The sequence below is a fragment of the Cuculus canorus genome, chromosome 11, assembly GCF_017976375.1.
Source record: "Cuculus canorus isolate bCucCan1 chromosome 11, bCucCan1.pri, whole genome shotgun sequence".
NCBI lineage: Eukaryota > Metazoa > Chordata > Aves > Cuculiformes > Cuculidae > Cuculus > Cuculus canorus.
Window position 1 is genome coordinate 22,852,615 of NC_071411.1, and position 16,068 is coordinate 22,868,682.

A 16,068-nucleotide genomic window follows, 5' to 3' on the forward strand; every position below is an offset into this window, starting at 1 on the left:
CGTCATTGGCCAGGGCGGGCTTGGGGCGGGCCTGGGGCGCGGAGCGCTGGGCGTGGGCCCCACCCGAGCGTCCTGCGGCCGGCGGGGCGGGCAGGGCTGCGGCGGGGTTGGAGGGTGTGAGGGTGGGGGAATCGTAGAAACGCTGGGTTGGAGAAGACAGAGCCCCGTCTGCCCGTCTTTTAAACCCCTCCAGGGATGGGGACTACCCCGTCTCCCTGGGCAGCCTCTGCCAGGGCCCGAGAACCCTTTCAGTGAAGAATTTTTTCCTGATATCCGATCTGAACCTGCCTTAGAGTGACTTGAGGCCATTGCCTCTCACAGAATCACAAGGTTGGAAAGGACCCATTGGATCATCGAGTCCAACCATTCCTAACACTCCCTAAACCATGTCCCTAAGCAGTTCATCCACCCGTTCCTTAAACACCTCCAGGGAAGGCGACTCGACCCCCTCCCTGAGCAGCTGTTCCAGCGCCCGATGACTCTTTCTGTGAAGAATTTTTTTCTGATATCCAACCTGAACCTCCCCTGACGGAGCTTCAGGCCATTCCCTCTTGTCCTGTCCTCTGTCACTTGGGAGAAGAGCCCAGCTCCCTCCTCTCCACAACCTCCTTTCAGGTAGTTGTAGAGAGTAATAAGGTCTCCCCTCAGCCTCCTCTTCTCCAGGCTAAACAACCCCAGTTCTCTCAGCCGCTCCTCGTAACCCTTGTTCTCCAGCCCCCTCACCAGCTTTGTTGCTCTTCTCTGGACACGCTCCAGAGCCTCAACATCCTTCTTGTGGTGAGGGGTCCAGAACTGAACACAGTATTCAAGGTGCGGTCTCACCAGTGCCGAGTACAGAGGGAGAATAACCTCCCTGGACCTGCTGGTGACCCCATTTCTGATACAAGCCAAGATGCCGTTGGCCTTCTTGGCCACCTGGGCACACTGCTGGCTCATGTTCAGTCGGCTGTCAACCAGCACCCCCAGGTCCTTCTCTTCCGTGCAGCTCTCCAGCCATTCTTCCCCCAGTCTGTAGCGCTGCATAGGGTTGTTGTGCCCCAAGCGCAGGACCCGGCATTTGGCCTTGTTAAACCTCATGCCATTGGCCTCGGCCCAGCAATCCAGCCTGTTCAGATCCCTTTGCAGAGCCTCCCTACCCTCCAGCAGATCCACACTTCCTCCCAGCTTAGTGTCATCTGCAAACTTGCTGAGGGTGCACTCAATGCCTTCATCCAGGTCATTGATAAAGACATTGAACAGAGCTGGACCCAGTACTGAGCCCTGAGGAACTCCACTTGTGACTGGCCTCCAGCTGGAGTTAACTCCATTGACCACCACTCTCTGGGCCATCCAACCAGTTTTCAACCCAGGAGAGTGTGCGCCTGTCCAGGCCAGAGGCTGACAGTTTCTGAAGCAGAATGCTGTGAGAAACTGTGTCAAAGGCTTTACTGAAGTCCAAGAAGACTCCATCCACAGCCTTTCCCCCATCCAGTAGTCGAGTCATTTTGTCATAGAAGGTGATCAGGTTAGTTTGGCAAGATCTGCCTTTTGTAAACCCATGTTGACTGGGCCTGATCACCCGGTTCTCTTGCATGTGCTTCATGATAGCACTCAAGATTACCTGTTCCATGACTTTCCCTGGCACTGAGGTGAGACTGACAGGCCTGTAGTTCCCCGGATCCTCTCTGCAACCCTTCTCGTCCTAGAGGATGGACGTAAGTGCGGAGCGTAGGCCTTCAGGAATTGGTTGTGGCACCAGTGCTGTTTAAGGTCATCATCAATGACAGATGGTGGGATTGAGAGCACCCTGAGCACATTTGCAGATGACGCCAAGCTGTGTGGTGTGGTTGACATCGCTGAGGGAAGGGATGAATGCAAAGGGACCTGGACAGACTGGGGAGGTGGGGTTGTGAGAACATCGTGCAGTTCAACAAGACCATGAGTAAGAAGGTCCTGCACCTGGATCGGGGCAATCCCAAGCACAATTAAAGGCTGGGCAGAGAATGGATTAGGACCAGTGCTGAGAAGGAGTTGTGTTGCTGTCGGATGAGAAACTCAACATGAACTGGCAATGGGTGCTTGCAGCCCAGAAAACAGCTGTGTCCTGCGCTGCATCCAGAGCAGTGGGACCAGCAGGTGAGACCCCACCTGGAGCCCTGTTCAATTCTGGAGTCCTGAACACAGGAAGGATATTTTGATGCGAGTCCAGAGGAGGCCACGGAGATGATCCGAGGGCTGGAGAACCTGTTGATGCGAGTTGATGCGAGTCCAGAGGAGGCCACGGAGATGATCCGAGGGCTGGAGAACCTTCCATCCGAGGACAGGCTGAGAGAGATGGGGTTATTCATTCTAGAGAAGAGAAGGCTTCAGGGAGACCTTAAACAGCCTTTCAGTACGTAAAGTGGGCTTATAAGAAAGGTGGGGGAAAAACTTTTGCAATAAGCAAGTAAGACAAGGAGTGATGATTTTAAACTAAAACAGGAGAGGTTTAGACTAGATCTTGGAAGGAAATGTTTTCCTGTGAGGGTGGTGAGACACTGGCACAGGTTGCCCAGAGAAGTCATGGCTGCCTCATCCTTGGAGATTTTCAAGGTTGGATTGAACAATGCTCTGAGCACCCTGATCCAGTGGGAGGTGTCAGTGCTCACTGCAGGGGCATTGGACTGGATGACCTGTAAAGTTTCCTTCCAACCCAAACCATTCTATGATTCTAAGAGGAATCAGGAGGGGTGGGAGCACCAGGGCTGGCAGGTGAGGAGAAGCCCCTTGCCTATGGGGTCCTATAGGAGCTCCTCTAAGCTCTCTCTCTCTCAGCCAGATGGGGAGTGCTCCAGCCCTTGGATCACCTCCATGGTCTCCTCTGAACTCGCTCCAACAGCTCCATTTCCTTCCTGTGTTCAGGACTCCAGAACTGAACTTAGGGCTCCAGGTGAAGTCTCCCCAGAGCGGAGCAGATGGGCAGAATTCCCTCCCTCGCCCTGCTGGTCACAATGTTTGGATGCAGTCCTGGAAAGCAGCTGTCTTCTGCAGGAGGTTTTGCCTCTTTAGCTTGTGTAAGGGGATTTTGGTTTTGCCAGGATTGTGATTCAGGTAAGGCAGGAAGAAAAGCATGTGAAAGGACACTGCAGCTGGGGGAAAGGGACAGGGATGAGGGAAGAGGAATCAGGAGGGGTACAAGGGTGAGTGCCTAGGTTGGTAGTTAAGGTCCTCCCACAGGAGGATGGGAAGGCTGGATGTGGTGCCCTGCCTGGGAGAGCAAGATCATCTCCCCGGCTGCAGCCCCCATGGCCAGGACAGCACCCTGACACCTGGGATGGAGTGGATGCCCCAAGCCATTTTCTCCCCCTGGTGAAGGTGGGGGTCCTGCCTGGCCCTGGGCTGCAACCACTGTCCCTGACAGTAACGTCCCTCAATAGAACTCGTGCCCAGAGTGCCCAGCCCTGCGTGGCACAGACATCTCTGTCCCCTCTGTGCTGCTGCCCCAGCACTGAACCAGGTGGGTTTGCCCCATTGTGGCTGTATTTCCCACAGGGGAGACACATCCTGTTCCCACAGCTGTCTGCCTGCTGGGGCTCCCCGTGCCCCTAATCTGTGTGGCGGCCTCACATCTGTCTGTCACCGTCCCCTGGTCCCAGGGACTGAGATCTGGTGCAGAGGTGCTGATGTGCCCTCAGATGCTGGTAGGGAGAAAATGGTCCTGCCCTGCCACATCCCTGCCCTTGCCTGCATTGACACTGGCTGAGTCCTGCTGTTTTGTGGGGAGCCTGGTGCAGAGACAAACTTTAATGTTTTGTCTGTCTTAAACTTAGGATATAGGCTAAGGGCCTCATCTGTGGCGCCAGGTTCAATGGCAGGGGAGGGCAGGAGAAAGCACCACTCCCCCTCACCTGTCCAACCTCTCACCCTGGGATGAGGAGTGTGGGCACACCCTGCACCCGGGCTCTGTCCATCTGTCCTGGAGTGGGCAGGAGCTGCATGATGCCTTTGTGCTTGTGGGCACAGGGCACGGCACACCAGGAGCTCTCACATGTGTGAGAGCAATTTATCATCTGGGAGATGTGGGGGCTGATGTGGCAGTGGGGTATCCCTGATGTGGTATGTCCCGTGCTTTTGGCTCCTGCAGGAGAGGAGCAGGTAAGTGGGGCTGCACAAGGGCAGCCCCGGCCAGGCAGCTGCCACCCACCGTGGACTGGAGACGACAGGGCTTGGGCAGCTGGGCAAAGAGGTGATGTCACCTGCGCCTGTAGAGCCAGACAGCCCCAGCGAGGAATGCAGCCATGGCCAGTAGTACTGTGAAGGTGATGCTCACACTGAGAGCTGCCTTGGACCTGTCTGGAGGAGAGAGGAGAGAGGGCAGTTGCAGGTGCAAAGGAGGTCATGGCCGAAGCTGCCATGGAGGTCAGAGCTTGACCTCCAGAGAGCTGCATGGGGCCAGAGGCTTCTGCCTGCACCCTTTGCCCAGTCACCATGGTTGGCACGTACCCCATGGGATGAGGAGGCTGCGGCTGCCCAGGCTGCGGTGGTGCACGCGGCAGGTGTAGCTGTGCCCATCCTGCGGTGCCACGGCCAGGATGCTGCGGAGCTGGTAGGTGAGGTCGGCATTAGGCAGGATGGCACTGGTGTTGAGCTCTGGGCCTGGTGGCACCTCCTGGCCATCCCGCAGCCAGGCCACGCTGATGGGCCGTGGGTAGAAGCCGGTGACACGGCAAACCAGCAGGAGCTGGGCTGGGCTGGGTGTGCGAGCAAAGACCGTGGCCACAGGCAGCACTGGGGGACGAGAGACAAGGGTGAGGGGAGCCATTTGGCCCCAATGTGTGGGGAGTTTTGAGGTGGATGTGCCAAGGTCACAGGGGTCTCACCTTGTCTCTCCAGTGTTTCCTTCCCATGCTCAATGAATTTCTTCATGTGGTCGATGCAGGTGACATTGAGAAGGTGCTGTAGGGTCTCAGAGAACCCAACGAAGGTGCTGAACTGCCTCTCAACTTGTGCGGCCAGCTCACTTTCTTGCTGCCTCTCCCAGCAAGCCTTGTCCACATTGAAGCTAAGGAAATTGTGGGCTTTGTAGGCAAGATGGTAGAATGAGGAGTAGGAGCCATTGGGGTACAAGTTGCAGCCAGTTACACACTGGAAAACAAAGGGGTCTGGGGGGTAGCAATGGGCATCATGAGTGCAACTCCATTTGAAGCCCAAAATTGCACCTGCATCTTTAGGCACAGCCGTTTCCCCTTCCCTCTGTGCCCCAAGTCATTCTCCCTATGAAGAAGAAATGAAAAGGCAAAACTGAATGAAGAGTTAAACTGGACAGTGCTCTGTCACATGACAAGAAAAGCCTTTTCAAGTATGATCATATCAAGAGGAGGCCTCAAGAAGACATTGGAGCAATCCTTGTTGGCAATGGTCACCAGACCTATAGGGATGGAGAAAAAGCAGAGGCCTTCAACTTTTTGTTTGTGTGTTTGTTTGTTTTGCCTCAGTCTTTAATAAAACTGATAGACCGTGGACTGCCAAGTGCCCTGAGTCAGTGGACCAAGAGTGCAGGAAGAGTGACTTCCCATTTGTGGACACTGACATTCTAAGGGAGCAGCTGTATCACCTGAGTGTTTACAGGTCCATGGAACTGATGGGATTAATCCCAGAGCTGAAGGAGCTGCTGGATCATAGAATGGTTTGAGTTGGAAGGGACCTCAAAGCCCATCCAGTTCCACCCCCTGCCATGGGCAGGGACATCTCCCACTGGATCAGGTTGCTCAAAGCCCTATCCAATCTTGCCTTAAACCTGGCCCCTTGAATCTGGCCTCCCACCTTCACAGAAAACCATTTCTTCGTAAGATCTCATCTCAATCTCACCTCTTTCAGCTGAAAACCATTCCTCCTCATCCTGTTCCTGCACTCCCTGATCAAGAGCCTCTCCCCAGCTTTCCTGGAGCTTGTTTCTGTCCTGGAAGCTGCTCTAAGGTCTCCCCAGAGCCTTTGCTTCTCCTGAGTGAGTGTCATGAAAGGACTCCTCTCTATCATCTACCAAAGGTCCAAGGAGTCTGGAGAGGTATAACTGCCCAGCGTTATTCCCATTGACAAGAAGGTCATGAGGGAAGACCCAGGGAACTACAGACCTGTGAGTTTAACCTCAGTACCTGGAAAAAGGATGGAGGAGATCATGCTAGGTGCTACTGAACAGCATTTAAAGGACAATGCAATTATCAGGCACAGTCAACATGTTCACAAAGGGAAAGTCCTTGTTAACATGTGGTCACTTGCCTCATGGGTGAAGGGAAGACAGTGGATTTGGTTTTTCTGGAATTTAGTAAGGTTTTTGATACTGTCCTCCCAGCGTCCATCTGGAGGTATTGTCCAGCTGTGGGGTGAGTTGATTCACAGGGTGGTGGGTGAAGAGCTGGCTGTCTGGCTGGCTAGCCTCAAAAGGTTGCAGTGAATGGGGCCACCTCTGGCTGGGGACTGGTCAATTCTATATTCCATATTCATATTCTATCCTATTCCTCCATGTCATTGATCAGCTCTACACCAGGTAGAAAGTCTACACCAGGTGGAAATTCTGCAGGTAAGAAGCCTGTCTGTAGCCTTGTAGCTCCTTGTCCTTGAGCTGCCCCTGCCCATGTCTTCTTGTGACCTCTACACAGGACAGGGTGATTTGGAGATCTTACTGATACAGGATGAGGCTCATTCCCTGCCCTCCTGCCAGCCTTGGTTTGGGAAAGCTGTCAGCGGTGGCTCTGAGCTCCTTCTCACAGCTCCCTGGGGTGAGGAGGTGCTGAGCACCTGGTACTCACAAGGTGTTTGGAGCTGCCTGGCATCACCAGACAGGGACAGGGCGAGGTTGTGCAGGTAGATATTGAACAGATTTCGCAGGTTCTCCCACTCTGCTGCAGGCAGGGCCGGGTAGACCCATGGATAGAGGTACCGGATGTTCGAGGTGCCTTTCTCCTGGGTGACAAAGATGATGTCCTCCAGGGTGGCCCAGATTGAAATGTCCACAAAGGTGGTGTTGCGGAAGTCAAAGGTATGGAAAATGTGGAGCTTACAAGAGCCTGTGGGGACAGAGAAAACAGCACTGGAGTGCACAAGTATGAAGGAGGAGGTGAAAGGACTGCAGTGTCCGTGGGAACAGACAGGGTGAGATGGGGCAGACTGGCAGGATGGGGGAAATCTGCTTTCACTCAGTTTGCAGTTCCTTCTGCATGTCTCTGAGCCTCTCCCTTTTCTCTAATTACTTTTTTTTTTTTTTTTTCATCCATGTCCGCAGTGGGATCTTCTGGGAGCTGTTACTTGACCATGTGGGAGGAATGGCAGGGGGCCCCCAGGTTTGGGGTGATGCTGCCTCCGGGCAAGGAGCATCAGGATCCAGCTTGTGAGAAACACACATTTACTGGTAAAATATTGAAAAGGACAAAATCTTCGAAGCAAACACAATAATATCGTTATTTTACAATTCAGCACTGAATCGGATGCCCTTGTAAAAGAAGGCATAGCACCTTACAAAGGCAGTGGGTATACATACTAGTCTTAGACAGAGAACCGTGTAAATCCTCAAAGAATGTTCATTCTTTTTTAGATTATCCAACCGCGTCTGGAGACTCCCGACAGTTTATCTCCTGACCTAAAACAGCTACATGTTACAAGACAACTAAGCACATCAATAAATTCTCACAGCCCTAAGACAGGTTATCTCTTGATCCAAACCAGCTGCATCTTACAAGACAGATTTATATGAAGAGATAATCAAACATACAAACCAGCTGCAGCAAAACTTCTCAATTAATTCTAACAAGCTTCACAGTGCAGGGTTTGCGGGCTGGCATTCCACCACAGGTTGGGGGCTTCCAGGCTCAACGCTAGACTCTGACCAGAGGCAGGAGGCTGAGCTGAATCCTGTGGTGCTGACGCTCCAGCAGGAAATCAGGGCAGAGTGCAACCCAGTTTGGAGCAGCGGGTGCTCCTCTGGCTGGGACATGGTGAGCCCCAGAACAGGAGACCTCAGCTGGGGACGCAGGGAAGGCGGCTGTAGCTGTAGGGGGAGCCTTCCAGCATTGCTGCACAGAGCGGGAATGCAGAGGATCCAGGGACCAAGAGAAACGAACCTCCCAGCCTCCCCGCCCCCCACCAGGACCTGCTCAAGGGGCTGGAGCTCAGGGCAGGGCTGTTGTGCCCTGAGGGGCTGAGCACCCTTGCTGCCCGCAGGGTCCCTGTGGGATTAAGTCATCTTTGGGGAAACCCCAAGGGCCCCCTGACCACTCAGACACCTGAAACTCAGCGCCAGTGGTGCTGGGCTGGACAGGATGGTGTGGGAGCAGGGAATCCTGAGCAGGTGGGCAGGGACAGGGCACCTTTGGGTGCTGTAGGGTGGGGGTGGCCCTTTGGTGATAGGGACAGTGCCCACACACTGCCATCTCTGGGGAGTCCTGCAGTGTAGGGATGGGAGCGGAGGGGGTGAGCCAGGGCTCCGACTTACCCTCTGGATCTGCCCACGTCCCAGGGACAACGAGGAGAAGGCAGAGAAGGAAGCGAGGGTGCTGCATGGCGCTGGTGGTAAGTGTGCAGGAGCAAGTGGTGCAGGAGGAGGAAGGGGACACATGAGCCGTGACCGCACCCTTCACCCCGCTGAGCAGTGCTGGTGGTGCGGAGCAGCTCCAGCAGCTGGGGAGGCTGGTGCTGAGGTTTTGGGGAGGGCCTGGCTGGGTGCACTCACAGGGCTGTGGTGTGGCTGATGCAGGACTGGGCTGGCCTCTTCTCCCAAGTGACTGAGGACAGGACAAGGGGGAATGGCCTGAAGCTCCACCAGGGGAGGTTCAGGCTGGATATCAGAAAAAAAATTCTTCACAGAAAGAGTCATTGGGCACTGTCAGAGGCTGCCCAGGGAGGTGGTCGAGTTGCCTTCCCTGGAGGTGTTTAAAGAACGGGTTGATGAAGTGCTTAGGGACATGGTTTAAGGGAGTGTTAGGAATGGTTGGACTCGATGATCCAGTGGGTCCTTTCCAACCTGGTGATTCTATGATTCTATGATTCTATGATTCTATGAATGAAGGTGACAAAGCCCTTGGTGCATGCTTTGGTTTGAGGAAAACCTCCAGGCACCTGGGATTTGCACAACCCTGAATGAACAACATCTCTCTTGGTGATGTGGTTACTGGTTCATTGCTCATTTGGCAATTGATCCACTTTTGGACAATGCCATAGTAGCCCACAGGGGTTTATTCTGTAGAGAGGGATGAGTTTACACGGCACGGTTTTGGTAGCAGGAGGCCTGCAGGGGTGGCTTCTGTGAGGAGATGCCAGAAGATGCCCTTATGTTCAACAGAGCCAATTCCAGATGGCTCGAGAATAGACTCACTTCTGGCCAAAGCTGAGCCCATCAGCGATGACAGTATTGCCTCTGTGATAACGTATTTCAGAAAGGGTAAAAACTGCAGCTAGGAGGGACAAATGAGAACATGCGAGAGAAACAACTGTGGAGATACCAAAGTCAGTTAAGAAGGAGGAGATGCTCCAGGCACTGGAGTAGAGGTGGTGCCTATCTGCCCCATGGTGAAGGCTCATGGTGAAGCAACTATCCATCTACAGCCCATGGAGTACCTCACGTCAGAGCACGTGGATGTGCCTGGAGGCAGCTGTGACCCCTTGGAGAGCTTGCACTGGAGCAGGCTCCTGGCAGGACCTGTGACTGCATGGAGAAGAGCCCATGCTGGAGTAGGTCTTCTGGCAGGACCTGTGATCCTGCAGGGAATACGTGCTGGAGTGGGCTGGTCCTGAAGGGCTACACTGTGGAAAGTACCTGTGCCGGAGCTGTTTGTGAAGAATTGCAGCCCATAGAAAGATACATGTGGAAGAGCTTGGGAAGGACCCATGCTGGAGGAGTATGGGAAGTACTGTCTCCTGTTCTTGGGAGCCCATGCTGGAGCAGGGTGACAAGAAATGAGCATTGGAAACAGTGCATCCTAAACTGATGGCAATCACCATTCCCCATCCTGCTGTGCCACTTGAGAGGATGAGGTACAGAAGTCAAGAGCAAAGTTGAGCCCAGGAAGAAGGGAGGGGTTGGGGGGAAGATGGTTTATGTTGTTCTCATTTCTCACTATCCTACTCTGATTCTGACTGGCCATCAATTAAATTCTTTTCCCTAAGCTGAGTCTGTTGCCCCTGATGGTAATTGCTGAGCAACCAACCTGTCCTTATCTCCACCCACAAGGTTTTGTCGCATTTTCTTCCCCTTGTCCAGCAGAGAAGGGCACTGGATAGAGTACAGCCAAGGTCAACTCACCACACCACCGTTCCTAGGGGCACGTCACTTAAAGCCAGAGTCCACCAAAGCCTCAGCATGGCTCTTTTTCACTTTCAGGTATACATTGGGAGAGTAACTGTCCCCTATCTTCCATTTTTTGCAGGGACAGGAGTCAGGAGTGGAGAAGATGCCAACCTAAAACCATCCTGGACAAAGGGTGAGATCACCACTGGAGCTGGAGCAGCTTCACGCCTGCTCAAAACCCCTCCCTGTGTCAGGAGATTAGAGATGTCACTCCAGTCCTCTCTTCCCCTTCTCTCCCCAGTGGAACAACTCTGATTCCTTTCTGTCCCTGGTTTGTGGCTGGCTCCATCCTCTGTCCCACTCAGTGGCCCTAGCTGCTTTTGCCCCAGGTCCCTTCTGCCAGGGACAAGACACTGGCCATGGAGATGCTCGGATTTGGGAGAGGCTGGTGGAGGCATTGCTTCTCCTGACACACCAGGGGAGAGCAGTCTGTCCCAGAAAAGTGAGAGTCTTCCTGGTCACAACGTGGCGTCTGCAGTGTGCAGGGGGAATTGCTGGGACACCTCATAATGGGGAAGGAAGATGAGAGCCACAAGTGCTATGTGCAGCTGGGGAAGCTCACAGCTGTTTAATGCAGTGGTTTTCCAGAGCAAACCTCTTTTGGTGCTGATGGGTCACGGTTGCAAGTTGAGATGAATACAGAGAGCCAGTGGTGGGGGCCTCATTGCTGGGCAGTCAGCCAGGCTTCAAATGATGAATTGTTGGGTCTCCTATGTGGCCTCCTCACCTTTCCTGCAAGGACAGGGCACTGTGAGCCATGATTGTGGCTGCAGAGTTCAACCCTGCAGAGCTGCTGCTGCTTCTGCAACTGCTGACCCAACCCATCTGCCCAGAACAACCCATCTGCCCAGAAAACCATGTGCAGATGGTGGGAAGGAGACCTCACCTGCGCTTCCACCACCAAATGGCCATGGCATAGGCTGCCACCACAAGGAGCAGCACTGCGATGACGATGCTAATGGTTGGACTAGAACTGTGGTTTTCTGCAATGGGGAGAGAAGAGGCCAGTTGTGCGAGCACGGCAGCACCAGGCACAAGCTGCCCCTCACAAGGACAGTGGCCGCTTCCTGCACCCTGTGCCCCACCATCATGGTTGGCACGTACCCCATGGGATGAGGAGGCTGCGGCTGCCCAGGCTGCGGTGGCGCACACGGCAGGCATAGCTGTGCCCATCCTGTGGTGCCACGACCAGGATGCTGCGGAGCTGGTAGGTGAGGTCAGCATTAGGCAGGATGGCGCTGGTGTTGAGCTCTGGGCCTGGTGGCACCTCCTGGCCATCCCGCAGCCAGGTCACGCTGATGGGCTGTGGGTAGAAGCCAGTGACGCGGCAAACAAGCAGGAGCTGGGCTGGGCTGGGTGTGCGGGCAAAGACCGTGGCCACGGGCGGCACTGGTGGATGAAAGACAAGGGGTGAGTGGAGCCCTGGTGGGGCACCACTGGGGCATCGTTTGGCCCCAGTGTGGGGGGAGTTTTGGGGTGGCTGTGCCAGGGTCAGGGTAGTCTCACCTTGTCTCTCTAGAGTTGCCTTCCCGTAGCTGCACAGGCTGAGGACATGGCTCGGGCAGGAGATAGAAAGGATGTGCTCCAGTAGCCCCGTGATGGCCTTTTTGCTGTTGAGGGACTCATTGACCAGGTCTGCGAACAGGGACTGCTGCTGGGGCTCCCACTGCTTCTTCTCCATCTTGAAAGCTATGAGGTCTTCGCCGCCCTCCCCAACATCAATGAATCCCCAGCTCGTCCCGTTGGGGTGCAGCACACAGCCTGCATGGATCTGGATCACCAATGGGTCTGCCAAGGGCAGATTGGATATTAGGAAAAATTTTTTATGGAAAGACTGGTGAAGCGCTGGCAGAGACTGCCCAGGGCAGTGGTGGAGTCCCCATCCCTGGAGGGGTTCAACACAAATGTAGCTGTGGCACTTTGGGACATGGTTTGGCAGGCACGGTGGGGTTGGGCTGACAGTTGGACTGGATGTGCTTAAAGGTCTTTTATAACCTTAATGATTCCATGATTCTATGATCTATGACATGAGTGGCATGAGGTGGGATGTGGCTGGAGGAACATCCAGGAGTGCACTGGGCAGCAGGGTGCAATGAGCCGCAGGGCATGGGACAATGCTTCAAGAAGCCTTGAGAGAGCCTGCAAGCTCTCAGTCCCCTTGGAAGGCCAGAGTGGAAATGGGGCAGTTAGCACAGGGTGGTTGCTCGAATATTGTCTCCCTCCAAATTATTTGCCTCCAGCTTTGTCTTTCCCTGGTCTGCGCTCTGTGAATCCTGCAGCCCTGATAAATTAGGTGGCAGCTCCCTGGTGTGCAGAGGGAGTCCCCATTCCAGCTGGCAGGAGCCCTAAAGGGTGCTTTCATAGAATCATAGAATTGTGAAGGTCAGAAAAGACCTGTAAGCTCATCTAGACCAACCATCAGCCAACCCCAGCCTTTGCCAGGGGTTCACCACTTTTTTGGTAAAGAATTTTTTCATAATATTGAATGAAGATCTCCCCTGACAAAACTTGGGACCACTTACTCTCATCCCACCACTTTTTACTTGGGAAAAGCGACCAGCACCCACCTCATCACAACCTCCTTTCTGGGAGGTGTAGAGTGATGAGGTCTCCCCTCAGCCTCCTCCAGGCTAAACAGCCCCAGGTCCCTCAGCTGCTCCCAGAACTCCTGGGCTCCAGACCCTTCCCCAGCTCTGTTTTGATTTTCTGGACATGCTCCAGCCCTTCAATGTGTTCCTTGTACTGAGGGACCCCAAACTGAACCCAGGCTTTGAGGTGTGGCCTCTCTATCACCAAGTACAGGAGGACAATGCTCCCTCTGAATGGCTGATCCAAGCCAGGATGCTTTTGGCCTTCTTGCCCACCTGGGCTGCTGCTGACTCATGTCCAGGTGCTGTCAACCAGTACCCCCAGGTCCTTTTCCACTGGGCAGCTTTCCAGCCACCTTTCCCCAAGCCTGGAATGTTGCATGGGGTTCTTGTTGTCCATATGTGGGACCTGGCACTTGGCCTTCATTGCCCCATCCTGTTGGCCTTGACCCATTTATCCAGCCTGTCCAGGCCCCTCTGCAGAGCCTTCCTGCCCTCCAGCAGATCGACACTCCCACCGAATTTCTTGTCATCTGCAAGTGGACCAAGGGAGCGCTCGATCCCCTTGTGTGGATCATGGATAAAGATATTAGACTGAACTGGCCCCAACACAGAACCCTGATGAACACTGCTTGTGACTGTCTACCAGCGGGATTTAGCTCTGTTAACCACAACTCTTTTGACTTGGCCATCCACCCAGTTTTTCACTCAGCGAAGAGGATGCGTGTCAGTCCACCTTTCGGAGTGCTGCCCTCCCTTCTGCTAGCTAGCCATGTTCCCCGTCAGCCGCAGCATCTCCCATTACCCTTTCAGAAGATGTTGTACCCTCTGTGACCCCAGAAGTGCCAGTCCAATGGAGAGAAGGACACAGCTGGAACCCTGGGGCTTTAGCAGGGGTCCCTGTACTTACAGTCCACTTGCATTTTATGGGCCAATTCACGCACATATTGGATCATATTGCGCATAAAGAGTTTCCAGTGGGACTTGATCTTCACCACATCGCCCTCAGATGCAGCCTGACGGGCCCAGGGCCAGCGGTAGTGGATGCTCCAGTCAGCAGGATCCATCACGTAGATGGCCACGTCCCCCAGGAGTGCCACTGCGAACACCTCGGCAGAGCTGTCGTTGAAGAGGCTGGTCTGGAGCAGTCGGTAAACCTGCAGCTCTGCAGGAAGAGAGGATGGGGATGGGAAGGTCTGCAGGAAAGAGGAAGTGAGTGAGGGCGCTGGAGGGGTAACAGGGGCTGCAGACTAGATAGAAGGAAGATATTGTTTATCCTGAGGGTGGTGAAACACTTGCACAGGTTGCCCAGAGAGGTGGGAGAATTTTTTTGCTTGTTACTTGGGAGAAGAGCTCAGCATCCACCTCACACAACCCCCTTTCCGGAAGCTGCAGAGAGTGATGAGATCCCCCCCTCAGCCTCCTCTTCTCCAGGCTAAACAGCCCCACGGCCCTCAGCTGCTCCCAGAACCCCTGGGCCCCAGATCCTTCCCCAGCTCCGTTCCCTTCTCTGGATGCGCTCCAGCCCCTTGATGTCTTTCTGGGGGTGCGGGGCCCAAAACTGAACCTAGGATTCAAGGTGTGGCTTCACCAGCACTGAGTACAGGGGAACAATCCCTTCCCTGCTCCTGTTGGCCACACCATGGCTGATCCAAGCCAGGATTCTGTTGGCCTCCTTGGCCACTGCTGGCTCATGTTCAGCCACTGTCACCCAGAGTAAAACTCAGAGAGTTTTGAGCTGTCAAAAAGTTTATGTTTTTTTAAACTTAAGAATGCAATGCTCCCACACAGCTTTTTTATTTTTTTTCATCCACGTTTTGGTGCTCTCAGGCATTGGGAGCCCAAGGAGCCCCAACGCTGACAGGGGCAGGAGAGCAGCCCCGCCCAGAGATCAATGCCAGGTCCTGATGTCTGCTGCTCTCCCCCGGAAATGTGAGGCCTCGAAGGGTGTGCTTGCAGGCACAGCTCCCCAGCAAACTAGGGGCTACTGGAAGGGGCACACAACACCACATGGAGCTCAGATCCTCTTGGTGCCCATGGGCTCCATGAAAGAGGAAGGCACCTTTGGGGGAACTCCAACCCCCCAGGCCTGACTGTGGACCCCTGGCCCTACTTCTGCTTGGCTGCACAAGCCCCAATGCTGGAGCCAATGAGGCACAAAGCCCTGAGCTGGAGGCAGGAGCAGAGGGTGGGCAGGGACAGGGCACCTTTGGGTGATGCGCAGTTTGGGGGTGGCCCTTTGATGCTGGGAATCATCTCCCCATGCAGGGGACAATGGCCTGGCTGTGCTTCCCCTGAGAAACCTGTGGAGTCTTCTGAGAGGGAGGTGAGAGCAGTTGGGGTGAGCTAGGGCTCCCACTTACCCTTTGGGTCTGCCCAGATCCCGGGAGGAGGAAGGGGAGAGAGAGGAAGAGGAGGAAGTGCTGTGGCTGCATGGCGGTGCAGCAAGGCTGGAGCAGGAGCAGCAGTGACTGCAAGAGGAGGAAGAATCTGTGGGGTCCCACACTTCCACCCCGCCCCCTAGTCACAGCATGCTCCACCAATGGGGCTAGTGCAGATATGTTGGGGAGGGCCCTAGAGGTCACTAGCTGGGGGCTGGGGATGTGTAGGAGGGAGAAAAGCTGAAATTAGGTCTTGAGAATGAAATGCTCTGACAGGCTGGGGCTGAGGAGAGCCCAGCCGGGAAGGGAAGGCAGGGAAAGGGAAGCCCAGGAAATGGCACTAGGAGAAAACGTGCTTGAGGACCCGACCTGTCCCCCCCGCCTCGCTCTCCCCACTGATGGTACCCTGTCCCTGTCCTCATTCTTACGGAACACATTAGGTCCAATGGAAGTGCTGATAGCTTTTGGGTTCCAGTCCTGACTGGAGAAAGACAGCTGCATGGGGAGGAGGGCAGCTTTCCCACCCCTTGGCACCTCCAGCCAGGCTTCACCTGCCTTGATTGCATAAGGGTCTCCAGGGGGAAGGTGATAAGCAGTTTCTGCCTGACTCATGGCTGCAGGAACAGTGCTGGGGAGCTCCACCTCTCCCATAAACGCTCACAGGAGAAGACCTGGTACTGGGCTGAGCCCAGTACTCCGCTGTCTTTTTTTGGTGGGGAACTCCATCCTCCTTCCCAAATGCCCCCTCCCCCCCAGGTGCAGGAACAGGAATGGAGGGCCCTGCTTTGTCCCCATTGTCACTGGT

At 54.6% G+C, this 16,068-nt stretch overlaps 2 protein-coding genes across 3 annotated transcripts; both read right to left on the minus strand.

The window, feature by feature from the left end:
* Positions 1-1,152: 1,152 nt before the first annotated feature.
* LOC104068723 (antigen-presenting glycoprotein CD1d) lies at positions 1,153-8,575 on the minus strand. Its single transcript, XM_009571638.2, has 5 exons — positions 8,444-8,575; positions 6,765-7,022; positions 4,839-5,120; positions 4,462-4,746; positions 1,153-4,311 (listed from the first exon to the last, which is right to left on the minus strand). The coding sequence occupies exons 1-5, from the start codon at positions 8,508-8,510 to the stop codon at positions 4,211-4,213; spliced, it is 993 nt and encodes a 330-aa protein (XP_009569933.2). The 5' UTR covers positions 8,511-8,575; the 3' UTR covers positions 1,153-4,210.
* A 2,317-nt stretch (positions 8,576-10,892) lies between these two features.
* Positions 10,893-15,384, minus strand: LOC104068725 (T-cell surface glycoprotein CD1b-3). Of its 2 annotated transcripts, XM_054076917.1 has the most exons (6): positions 15,246-15,384; positions 13,793-14,078; positions 11,801-12,082; positions 11,399-11,683; positions 11,181-11,277; positions 10,893-11,026 (listed from the first exon to the last, which is right to left on the minus strand). In XM_054076917.1, exons 1-6 carry the CDS (start codon positions 15,315-15,317, stop codon positions 11,005-11,007), a joined length of 1,044 nt encoding a protein of 347 aa, XP_053932892.1. In that variant the 5' UTR covers positions 15,318-15,384; the 3' UTR covers positions 10,893-11,004. The 2 variants fall into 2 exon arrangements, with proteins under 2 accessions (XP_053932892.1, XP_053932893.1); XM_054076918.1 differs by lacking the exon at positions 11,181-11,277 and having other exon boundaries at positions 10,901-11,026.
* Positions 15,385-16,068: the final 684 nt, after the last annotated feature.

Excerpts from the sequence above, each read along its gene's own strand:
- LOC104068725 (XM_054076917.1), bottom strand. The coding sequence starts at position 15,317 with ATGCAGCCACAGCACTTCCTCCTCTTCCTCTCTCTCCCCTTCCTCCTC. Across the intron at positions 12,083-13,792 it reads CCATAAAATGCAAGTGGACT|ACCCATTGGTGATCCAGATC; the intron begins GTAAGTACAGGG and ends TGCCCTTGGCAG. Across the intron at positions 11,684-11,800 it reads GGCAACTCTAGAGAGACAAG|TGCCGCCCGTGGCCACGGTC; the intron begins GTGAGACTACCC and ends TTCATCCACCAG.
- LOC104068723 (XM_009571638.2), bottom strand. The coding sequence starts at position 8,510 with ATGCAGCACCCTCGCTTCCTTCTCTGCCTTCTCCTCGTTGTCCCTGGG. Across the intron at positions 7,023-8,443 it reads GACGTGGGCAGATCCAGAGG|GCTCTTGTAAGCTCCACATT; the intron begins GTAAGTCGGAGC and ends CTGTCCCCACAG. Across the intron at positions 4,747-4,838 it reads GGAAACACTGGAGAGACAAG|TGCTGCCTGTGGCCACGGTC; the intron begins GTGAGACCCCTG and ends CTCGTCCCCCAG.